At 38.4% G+C, this 12,808-nt stretch overlaps 1 protein-coding gene across 3 annotated transcripts in view; it reads left to right on the top strand.

Annotated features, from left to right (window-relative positions):
* Window positions 1–12,808, top strand: part of SLC1A2 (solute carrier family 1 member 2) — a 110,447-nt gene that overhangs the window by 3,675 nt on the left and 93,964 nt on the right. Inside the window, exon 2 of one of the 3 annotated variants that reach the window (XM_048852494.2) lies at window positions 12,237–12,338. The exons of 1 other annotated variant lie outside the window; for it this stretch is intronic. In XM_048852494.2, the coding sequence (XP_048708451.1) occupies window positions 12,289–12,338 (50 nt within the window). In that variant the 5' untranslated portion in view covers window positions 12,237–12,288. Of the gene's footprint in view, window positions 1–12,233; window positions 12,339–12,808 lie in introns of all 3 variants that reach the window. One more of the 3 variants, XM_048852493.2, reaches the window with a different exon arrangement.

Here is a 12,808-nt window from a genome sequence, read left to right as displayed (position 1 = left end):
TACTGACATTCACAGTTGTACTGTATAGTTCAAAGAGTCATTCACATTATTACATATTCCTAAAATACCTATTACCATAGTGTCTAGTGTAGCACTTAATTTCTGTGGGTTTGGTCCTGCAAGGTGCTGAGCACTCTAATCCTGATCCTGATGGACATGTTCTTCACTTTCAGCATATGAGTAGCCCCATTGAGTTACAGGGGACCGCTCCTACCTCTAAAGATAAGCATAGGCCTATGTGATTCTTGGGTCAGAGTCAGAGTGCTCGGCACCTTGTGGGATCAAGTCCCATAGTATCTACTTATCAGTCTAATCTGATTCCCACTGAAGTCAATGGCTGTTTTCCCATGGAGAGCAGGATCAGGCTCTATATCTCTTAATACGTTTATTCTTTTTAAAGGGAGTTGGCCTAGTACATAAGTATTGCTTTAAAACTTACTTTTACAATCTAAGATGGACTGAAGCTGTTACATTTGGATCTATATTTTGAAGACCTCCCAAAGCTCAGGTGTTTTGGTTTTAGGCTATTCTTGCAATAGGGGATATTTACAAAATTAGCATATGGGTCTGGGTTTGAATTTTAAATACTTAACTTCCAGAGTTTTTGTTTTGGATTTACCCATAACAAGACTGTAACCATAGTGAGGCTTCTGGTGTCACATAAGTGCTAAACAATCAATGTCCAAACTAATCAAAGCCAGAATAGCCCTCCCCATACAATTTCCATTACTCCTTAAAGCGTCCCATTAAAACTCTCTTTGTGGCATTACAAAACATTCTCATGAATGACCCAGAGACAAGAAAGTGTGATGATGCAGGCAGCAAAAGAAAGCACTTCATCATATAAGAAAGACACAGGCAGAGAAGCACTAGTATAGATATGTTAAAAAGAAACAATTGTATTATATATGAATATGAAAAATAAAAACCAGTGAAAATGGAACAGCTCACTAGAATTCTCCTGACATTCAACAATACAGATGTATCAAGATGTTTATCCAGTCCTGTGAGCTTATTGGTAAAATCATCTCAGGTACTTTATAATTTTATATACATAGAGTTTATTTAATAGACTGTATGCCAGCAGCGTTCTCACCCTGTTGTAAATGTAGTATATAGTTCAAGTTATCCCTTCCCGGGGTTTGGCTTTATTGACTCAATTAACAATAGCACAACATAAACTGCAGCCTAAGCTTTCTCCCTAAGCTTCCTTCAGGACCTCTATCTCAGCCCTTAGTTTCACCAGCTCTGAGGCATGACGGCCTTTTTTCTACTCCTAGATTGGACACATCTGATTTTAACCTCAGAGTGAGTCAGAAAAACTACCTCTGCATTTGTCTGCAGGGTTCAAGCAGCTAACAGCAGGGTGATTACATAGAAGAGCTTTTCATCCCCATGCAGGATCCTAGAATCGGCCACATTGTTACACACACATATATTTTGCTTCACCTGATTTTCATTTAATAATTTATTCATACAACTCTATTAATGTATACATGGACATTAGTTGAAATGTGTTGGCACATATGATTAAATATATTGGATTATAAAATCCACCCAATGTATTTCATTATTATCTTTATTTATTATTGACACAGCACCAAACGGTGTTGTAGACCACTTAATTTGTGTTCAGTCTCCACATCTGTGGGGCAGATGGAACGGATGAAGCACATAAATGAAAGACATGGGCTATGGCCCTGACCCTGCTCTCAGTGATGTCAATAGCAAAACTCCCACTGAATTCAATGGACAGGATTAGGCCCTGTGAAATATAAAGCATGTTCCTTAAAACTAACTGCTGATGACACTACAGCCCATGAGACACCAGGTTTCAGTTCAACCTTGAGTAACAATTTCAAAGAGAAGATACCTAGGGCCCTTTGTTTTCGGTTTTTATTGTATTTAATTTTTTCCTGGGAGTTTATCAGTGTTTATTACTCCAACAACAAAAACAGGAAAAATTGGTGCAAAGAACTATTAATAATTTTTCTAGGCAAATATTGGGGTTTATTTTGGTGGACAGAAGGACACAGGAAAAAGTATTCAGTAGATTAATGCTTTGAATTCTGTTCATCAGGGTGGTTTGCTGCAGAAGTAAAACAAAACTCAAAACACAATGCCACCTCTGAGTTTAAGAAAACAATGTATCTCTACTCCCCAAATAAAACTTTTCGTTTGAATAAACGATTGACTGTTGTAGACTTAGAACTATTAGCCTATAAATAGTTACATTTAATAATTGGGCAACACCATTTGCACCGCATACACTCACTTCATCCTTTTGTCCTGTTTTTGCTTTTTTAAAATTTTAGAATATTTCCTTGTGTTCTGAAATGTATTCTGATACAGGTTTTCGTTTTCTTCCCATTTTAGTGTGTCAGATCTGTAAACTGTTCTCTGCTAACAGCTTGAAATGGGCACATGGTGGGTGCGAGATTCACTCGAACATTCAGATGCACATGCACTTCAGAGCTTGCGTGCGTGCCCGTTTGTTTATTGTGTGTATCTTCTAGACTAATACATAGCCATACCTCAACAGGCAGCTTTGCCTATTAACACAAACTAATGTATTATCATAATACAAATATCTCATGTAATGTATTGTACTGTCCTAATAAAACAAGTTATTTTTCATATATTTGAATGTTACAAAAGTAGGGTGAAAATCGGAAAAAAATCTAATCATACTCTTTGTAAAGCCTGGGATTTTTTCAGTAAAGTTCAGTTTAAACTGAAAACAAAGGGGCTTAAAGATACCATATAATCTTAGGCCAAAAATGTCAAGCTTGTGTACCTTAGGTACCTAAAATCCATTTCTAGGCACTTAAATATGACTCTCAACTACATTGAGCATCCAGAAGCAGCTCCTAAAGAAGTCAATGGGAACTTCTGGATTCTTGGCAGTTTTGAAAACTGAGTAACTTATTTGAATACTAAAGTTACTAAATATGAAACCGAATTACTAAAAGCCAAAAGTTAGGTAGCCATTTCTTACAAAGGTTGTGTGAGATTTTATAAAGCACCTGGTGTTGGCATAACTCTGCTCCCACCAACGTATATATAACATACTATACAAAATGTGATGGGTTCAGTTACAGAGACCCCCCTGGGGCTGTCGCCTGGTGTGCTGAGACTACCTCTGAGCCCATTTTCTCTGCCAGTTTGGGCCTCCAGAACCCTGCCTTGTTGAGCCAGACGCATGAGCCTGCTGCAAACACAGACCCAGGGTCTGAACCATGCCCCCAAAACTGCAGACTTAACTGAAAACAGCTTAAGAAGTGCTCCTGTCTCCAACACCCAGCTTCCAATGGGATCCAAACCCCAAATAAATCCGTTTTACTCTGTATAAAGCTTATACAGAGTAAACTCATAAATTGTCCACCCTCTATAACACTGATAGAGAGATATGCACAGCTGTTTCCTCCCCCAGGTATTAATCACTTACTCTGGGTTAATTAATAAACAAAAGTGATTTTATTAAGTATAAAAAGTACGATTTAAGTGGTTTCAAGTAATAACAGACAAAACAAGGTACGTTACTAAGTAAAATAAATCAAAATACGCAAGGCTAACTTAATACACTAAGGATCTAGTTACAAATACTAACTTCTCACCCTAGATGTTATCTCAGGTAAAATCCTTTTCAGACCAACTTTGTAGTTTATGGCCTGGGTCCAGCAATCACTCAGACCCCCACAGTTACAGTCCTTTGTTCCAGTTTCTTTCAGGCATCTCTTTGGGTTGGAGAGGCCATCTCTTGAGCCAGCTGAAGACAAAATAAAGAGGCTTCCAGGGCCTTTTATATTCTCTTTCATGAGCGGAAACCTCTTTGTTCTTCTGTGCAAAATCACAGCAACAAGATGGAGTTTGTAGCCACTTGGGCAAGTCACATGTCCTTGAACGATTCAGCTTTTTGCAGGCCGATGCCATTGTTTACATGTTAGTTTGAATGCTCCCAGGAAAGCTCAGATATGTATTGGTGTCTCCCAAAGTCCACTGTTAGTTGAGTACTCCCAATTACTTGAATAGCCCCTTCACAATATGTTGGCCAAACCTCCCTTGTGTGTTTCCTACGGCAAACACTTCAAATACAAGCATAGAGCCAACGCTCATAACTTCAGATATAAAAATGATACATGCACACAAATAGGATGAATATATTCAGCAGATCATAACCTTTGCAAAGATATGTCACATGGAATATCTAGCATAAAGCATATTCCAGTTATGTTATATTTACACTTATAAGCATATTTCCATAAACATATCGAGTGCAACATCACACAAACACACACAGATACGTGCACAAGCATATGAAGAGACACTGCATATGTTCTGATAGCCCTGGAGCACAGGACTTTATTCTTCTAGCCATGGCAGAACCATGGAACTAACTGTATCTACGATACCCCTAGCACCTCCTCATCTCTGCTCTAACCCACTAATCCACCTCCACCAAGACTGCTTCTAACACTGCAAATCTCTGGGGAGCTTTCAAACAGCCACCATTTTTCAATGAGAAAAACTGCTACAAAAAGATTTTATTCAAATAGAACCCCTATTTAATGAGCTAATGGGGGATCGAGTTCATAAAAAAAATAAAATAACATGTAACATCCCAAAATTACAGTCGGGATGAATAGTAACAGACGTATGCAGTGTGCCTGATTTTACTGTGTTTGAGAGAAACGCCTTTCTACTTTGCCACCAGATCTCAGGCTGTTCAAGCCTGAACAGCTGCTTGAACTTTGGGTTGAAGTTACATTAAGTGGTAAAAAAAAATAACTATATGGCATAAAAATGGTTCCTATAACTCATTGTTCATAAGATAGATGTTCGTAAAATTGGGGTTCTGTTGTATATGTCTCAAATATGGCAGAAGATCACTGGCTTGAAGTCTGGGCTGTACTATATCCATTTCTTGACCTGCATCACTTCTAATGTCTGATGACATGTCATGGCTAGAAATACTGGCTTTATTTTGCCTGGAGAACATAGCACAAGTTTGCAGTAATAACCCCAGTACTGCAATCCATATTTTGACAAAATTCCCATTTACAAGATTGATCCTGGTATGCAGCATTCATTGCTAGCCCTGGTTAGTTGTAAAATATCGGACTTTACAACGTACACCCTGATTTATAGGATATAACATTTACAGCATTTTTCTAGGCTTTAAAAATAGTTGGCTATTTTTTTTCTCCCTTCACATATGCACTTGGACTCTTGATACTAAGTAGGGCCTATCTAGTTTTATAAGCAGAAGGAAATGAGAATTTAAGCTCTCAAACACTTCAAAAGGAGTTTTTCTGTAAAATGTGTGGCATAGACTTATTGACTCATGACATTGGCACTCATGGGTAATGTGGCCATCCCAAACAAGAGCAAATAAAACTTAAACCACATCCCTCATTGTATAATTATACATATGCCATAATCTCTCTTTCTGTGTATGTGGTCCCCAATCCTCAAGTTCAGCCAGGCTGCATTTGGTGCAGGTTATAGGTGTGGGTAATGGTGGTGCAGCATTAAACCACCTCATCCCCAGCTGGAGGACAGTTTGATCCCTGGTGTAACATAAAGCCTCAATGATGCTTTAGTTAAACTGGTTTGTTTTAGGCTGTTTGATGCTGTTAATTTGGAGGGGAACTGCCAGAGTGCCAGCCCATCCCCCTGACATGACAGTGTGATGAAGAGAAAGTGGTGTAGGGCTGACTCCGCCTGGATGGGAATCCTCATCTGTCAGCTTAGGATGGCTCAATGGTTTTGCATAGCCAGAAGGAGTGCAAATGGGACATTTCATGGCTGAGGATTTGGCCCATAATTTATATTTTTTCCTTTTAAGCTTTATTTTAAGTTCCTTTATTTTTTTTCTAGCTATGTTCTCCAAGAATTTGAAATTGTCTGTGAAACTGGCAAGCGAAAACTAGATTTCAGGGTCAAGTTTAGGGTTTCCTAGTTTACTTCCACGTGATTTGGAGAGCAGCTAACTGAACGGAGCATAGGCAGACCTAGAGATGGGCCCAAACTAGAAGTTTGGATGTGAACCCACACAGACTTTGGGGATGTCAGGATACAAATCCAGACCTCTACTTCACAGCGTAGTCCCTTTTCTGTGTATTTGACCAAACCAGACTGAATCTAAACACCCTCAAATGTGAGGGAATATTGAATTCATATTGCAATCCAAACCTCAGGCCTTGGGCTCATGTTTGCACACAATGTGACACTCTGTTAGAAAACTGATGGAGAGAAGGCCCTATGCTAAGAAGAATGCTTCAATTCTTGATCCTTCCTTGTTGAATCTCTCTTCATTTTCCCCCTGGTGTCCTGAACTGTTGAGATGAATTAATTACAAGTGCTTCAAAATATTGGACAAACCTTTCAATGGTAGCATCTCTGGATTGGCCTTCTGCTGATGAAAACACTTGTTTTTGTCAACAGAATACAACATATAACTCATGAAGATCGGAGCGACCCACCTTGTCTCTCTAATAATCTGGGACCAACACAGCTACAGCAACACTGCATGCAATCATTAAAATCTGGACATTTAGTTAAAAAAACTGCTTATATGTGTTTATATTTTTATTTATGCATTTATATTCATTCTAAAAACAACGAGGAGTCCTTGTGGCACCTTAGAGACTAACATATAAATTTGTTGGTCTCTAAGGTGCCACAAGAATTCCTTTTTGTTTTTGCTGATACAGACTAACACAGCTACCACCCTGAAACCTGTTCATTCCAAAGGATCTCAAAGTACTTTAAAGCTAATTTCTGACTGTATGTGCACTGGCATACAGGGAAAACGAGAGGCCAAATTTAGATGATCATGTTCCCTAATTGTATATAGAATCCCTTAAACCAATTTACACTCAGTCATGTATAAGGGATGCTAGATTGGGGTAGCCTACACTATGATGATCTGAAGGAAGATGTAAGAACATGTAAATTAGAGTAAATCTCACACGATTTAACTTGCAGCTTCTTACACTTTCCTGTCTTGCTACTTTGTTTTCTTCTGGGCCTTCAGCATGTGAATTATGCCATCATTGACTCCCTTGTGTTAAATGGGCCCAATTTAGATGGAGAGAGAGTGTGAATGCCATATTTGAAAGGAGGTATTTCTAGGTCAGATTAAATAGGACTGATTCACCTCTTGGTTATGCTGGTGCAAATCAAGGGTACATCAGTGAATTCCCTAGTATAAAACCAGGGTAGGTGAGAGGATAATCAGCTGGAAGAAGGTGCAAAATACATTAAATTACACCTGTCTTACACATTTGTAGAATGGGTGTAAGAAGGTTTAAGGGAATCTAACTTTCATTTTAGCATGTGGCCCTCTTAGTCTCAATTAAGGCCCAGCTGTGGAACCCTTGTTCATGTTGCCGAGCACTTATAAGACTAGCTCCACTCAAGCCTATGGGACTATGCTGGTAAGTGCTCACCTATATTAGGGTTCCACAACTGAGCCCTTGGATTCATTTAGACTCATTTGATCCAAGTGCACATGCAAGCTGCATTGCAACAGGTGTGGGAATGAAGATGAGGCTCTGCCATGGTGCATTAACGGGCTCATGCTGCTAATGAACGAGACTCAGACTACTCATAGCAGAGGACACGGACCAGTGTAAAAGAGGCATGGTTGGAGGGAAAATCTACAGTTTTCCATAGCAAATAGCTAGCCCTGCCCTGATTCTGATAACCCTTCTCTGTGATGGCACAATGTCTCATTCACTGAATTTATCTGGAGCTTTGAGAGTATCAGAACTGCTGCCCACACTGTGCTTGCTTAGGAAAGATTTGGCCCTATATGCACAGGAATCAATTAACACACTACTGCAATGTGGAATGTGGTGGCTGTTTAGAGCATACAGCTATAACTATTGTTATAATTACAATAGCTATTGTTATAACTACTTTAGGTATTGATGACAATTTAGGACAGGAAGAACACAGCACCCAATTGATATTAGGGAATTTAAAGTGGGCATATTGTAATTACCCATGTAGCAATTTGTTCTGGGACAATGCCCCTATTCTTATAAAAAGTGCTATGGAATCATTAACAGCCACAGCACTTAGAAACATTATAATTTTCTGTTCATTATATTATTAAAGTACATCAATGGCATTTCTAGTATTAACATTTGCTACCTATAGTTTTTCTTTTTTGAAGATCATAGGAATAAATTATTTGATGATCTATTGAACTGGGGTGAAAATAGTAGCTTTCCAAAGGAAAATCTCAAAGATCCCCTGAAATATGCTTTATACTATACTTAAAGTCATATACTTTAATGTCAAAAAGGTCCCTGCAAACAGATACGTTTCATGTGTATATTATTACATGCAAAGATTCATGGTTTTGAAGTATTTCAAAAAACTGATTGTGCTCCTGACTTAGCCGTTGATTTGTAAGCTAAGTCGTGAGGTTTCATTTTGTTCATTTACCCTCAAATAGAAGTAAGAAAGAAGTTTTGTATAGAAAAACTGGATGTTTCAATCCTCCGACAGACTAAAGTGATAACACAAAGAGATATACTGGATGCATGCTGGGATCAGTATATATTGGTATCTCTGTTGCATACTTGTGGGAGAGAGAAATTTTATATATTTCCCAACAGGTGGCAGTAAATGTCAATACTTTCTCCACTCTGAAAAGCTATCAGGCTTTTTATTTAGAAAAAAACCCAAACTCTTCTGAATTAGCTCTTTAAATCCATAATACCTTTATGACATTTATAACTGCAGCTTATTCAAAACCACATATAGTCATACATTGTTTTCAGAGTTCCTGAATCTCAGTTGGAATTCTGCTAAATATGGGAATTTTCTTATGGCTACTAATTTGATAATCTGTACAACAGCAGTTTCAGAGAATCCCTCAAATTCTAATGGAATACATGTCAGTATGTTCATGAGAGTACCTATTGTCTTTACTGCATGTTTCTAAAATTCTGCACAGTGTTCTTGTCTATTTAAGATAAGACTCGTGGTTAATTTGTATTAATTTCCAAGGGAGTTTATTGATTTACCTTGCTTGTAAATACCAAGTTATGATCAAAGGTAAAGCAACAATACAAGAGGGGTTGTAAACTTTTACTAGGTTGGTTCATACTCACATATGACAATTACCTTTAAAAAAAAAAGGAAAGAAAGAGCTCTACATGAATAAGATGATAGAGATATGTTGATCAATGCTATTTTTGTTGAGGCACTATACTTTTGAAAATGCTATCGTTCAAAGAGACAGTACGAAGGTCCTGTGGCAGTTCAGGAGTTCAAGACACTTTTTGTTAGAACAAAAATGTTAACTCCAATGCCATGGCCAAATTCAGACATGGATAATTACAGCCTGCATACCCAAATAGTACCCATTGTTTAAATTGTATCCTCCACTTCCTTCCTAAACTGTGGTATTGCTATGCCCTATGAAACAGTTGTTGAATGTCACCCCAACAGTAGGATAATTAAACTGGTGAGTTACATATCAATTTAATCTTGTAAAACGTTATGGGATCATCTGAATAGAAGGAGGTCTCTACATTTAAGATATTATTATTGTTCATTAGTATTATGGAAGTACCTAGAGGCTCAGGTTGGGGACCACTGTGTGCTAGGCTCCATACACGCATATATTAAAGAAATAGACCCTGCCCTAAACAATTTACAGTCTCTATTTATGTTATGTCAAGATTCCCTCAAAGCCATAGAGAGAGAACATGCCAACATCTATTAACAGAAGTTGTCCCTGTTCTGAAAATCTTTTTCTAGATTAAAATATCACCAACAATTGATACCATGATGCTTTGACATCACTGTATAAAAGGGCTCAGGTGGGCTATGACAAATTTAATTTGTAGCATTTATTCATTCACTACAAAATAGACACAAGTCACCTTCAGAACAACTACATTGTTTGTCGTATTTAATAAGCCAGGCACATTGACTGTATAGGAGAAGGTAAATTTCTATATCATGGGGGAACAAGTTAAGGTGTAATAATAAAAAAGATCAAATGCCAGCATTTCTATTATTATTTGCCTTTTTGACTTGCAAGGTCCACTGAAGCATCTTAGTAGGCCAGTGTATGCAGCCCTTTCATGATACTATAGAACTGAACAATTATATTTTACTATTTAGGTGTTTCCCCCACCATTTGCTATGGATTTTTTTCTGCTCTAATAAATGCAATTAATTTTTGAAAGTTCAGCACTAAAATTGCACAGAATTCCCCATGACCTATTGTGTATGAAATGGATTCGTTATGCAGAGATATTGGCCAGCTGACACAAAGACAATATTTAATTAATGTAATTGACTTTAAAAAGTGTTTGACATTTTTAATCCTAGTTGGTAGTAATAATTCATAATACGTCTGTTCTATTCAAGCGTCACATAGCAGGTAGAAAAACCCTGTGCTTTGTGAATCAGTACAGCAGTCATTGCAAATCTGAGGGGATTACACCAACCATCATAGGTCAAAGATTGCTAAAACATTCCTAACAAGAAGAGCATGGGCTGCTGGATGGCTCCAACTGACTGTTAATGAGATACAGAGCATTTCGCCTTAGGGTTAGCCATTCTAATTCATCCTATGTCAATAGTGACTAAAAGCCACTGTCATTTGAAGACTGGTCTCTGAATAAGCCTGGTAACCTTCAACACTCCGTGCTCTATTGAATATGCATTTCCAATACAGAAAATCAAACAAAGACAACAATTGATGCCTGTATGGGTTGTCTCAACCTAGAGGCCAAGGGCTGAAGTGTAAATTAACCCCCTCTAATACCTAGAAGTGATCCTTCCATGTGAGGTCTGAGTGGATAATGAACATACATCACCCCATGACTAACTTATTTCCATAACTAGTTATTTTACACAAAAACTTGTATCCCTCAACATGTATCCTTTTACATGGGGTTGGAAGGAAGAAGAAATATACATGGCATCCCGTTACTCCATCCAGCTTTCCTTCTGCTTCCACTTCCCTCCCTCAAGGACCTGTGTTTTTTTTTAAACCGTTTTTCTCTTCAGTATCTTAGCTAGATTGGCCAGATTGGTCACTGTGGAGCGATGCAGGCTGTTCCTTTCACATTATCCATTCTTAGTAATTATTTCTATTAACATAGTGCCTAGAAGCCTAAATGGGATTGTAGCCTAGTTACTTTTTCACATACTAAAAGACAGTCTTTGCATGACAGACAAACAGACAAATTACACAAAAGGTGGGACAAATGAAAGGATATCATGCTCATTTTACAGGTTGGGAACTGAAGAATAGGGTAGATTGAGTTATCCAAAGTCACACAAGTCTGTGGTTGGGCTGGGAATTGAACCCGATTACCTTCATTCCCAGTCCAGGACCTTAAAAACAAGACCATCAGTTCCTTTCAGACTACCCTTTCATACATCTCAACCTTGAGAAGGTAGATCCTCTCCTCTGGGCAGGAAGCAGAGGAGAGAGACCTAACTGAGGGAATTAAGCCATTTTTCTGGTGTAGAACTGCTGTGGCTTCCTTTCCTTTCTTTGTTTTCCCAAGAATCATAGAATATCAGAGTTGGAAGGGACCTCAAGAGGTCAGCTAGTCCAATGCCCACTCAAAGCAGGACCAGTCCCCAGTGTTTGCCCCAGATCCCTAAATGGTCCCCTCAAGGATTGAACTCACAACCCTGGGTTTAGCAGGCCAACGCTCAAACCACTCAGCTATCCCTCCCCCCCAAATTACTATGGAATAATGAGGTTCTTTTCTTTTTTCCGGATCATTTTTGCTGTGGCTTAAAATGACCTCTGAAAAACCAGACAACATTTTATTTGCAGTGACAAATTCCATTTCTCAGAACTGCAGTTTCTAACTGTGCTGCAATTGATGTGCTTATTAAAAGTAGTGGAAGAAACGAAACCAACGTTAAGGCATCAAGCAATATGTGCTTGAAGACTGGATCAGAAACTTCCCTGTGACTAGAAATGTATCACTGTGAAACATACAAAGAAGGGCAGAATGGAAATGTCTACAATGGCAGATAGCCAGCTCATTGCATTCCACAAAAACTTGGTTTGGTATTTGCTTTGTGGGTTAACAGAAAAATATTCAAGAAATGCAGTCAAAACCCACCCTAAAACCATGGCTTATTTAACAATTTAAGGTTCAACGTGTCATGTTGCAAAAGTAGATTCTCTCTCATTACTTATGCTTTATGATGTTATATCATATCCTGTACAGCAGAAAGAGCAGCACGAGGCAAAGAAAAGTTACCAAATCTGTTAAATAATCATTCATGAAAGACAACCAGCCGTTCAGGAGATGTCCAATTTCTCGTGGAAAAATGTGAGTAAGAAAGAATGTAATGGTGTGTGTCTGTGAAACAGGCAACAATTAATTGTTGGCGCTATGCATTAAACAGTTCTCCCTGTTTGGAGAGGGGACCCAGATTTCTACTGAAGCCTAGAGGAAATATTTGTAATTATGGCCAGCTCTACACCATTGCAAGAAAGGATTTGTGCTACTCTCACTGACTTTAAAGCGATCATGACTAGACCCAACATTGCTTACTGTACATAATGAAGAAATATCCATTTGAAGAATAATGTTAGCACAGGCAGAGAGGGGAATTAAAGAGTCCAGGGTCTATGACATCTCTGTGCTCACTGGGAGCTCCTGTAGCAGGAGAATTAAAGGCAGTCTCAATTCCCTTAGCACAGGAGCAGGCCAGAGAATCTGGCCCCTAATCTAGTCGCCTTTTAAGACCTTTTAATGCCATGTGGCCGTAAATTATTCCATGACAAGTTATTCCATTG

The sequence above is a fragment of the Caretta caretta genome, chromosome 6, assembly GCF_965140235.1.
Source record: "Caretta caretta isolate rCarCar2 chromosome 6, rCarCar1.hap1, whole genome shotgun sequence".
Classification (NCBI taxonomy): Eukaryota; Metazoa; Chordata; order Testudines; family Cheloniidae; genus Caretta; species Caretta caretta.
This window is presented reverse-complemented; position numbering and strand designations above follow the sequence as displayed.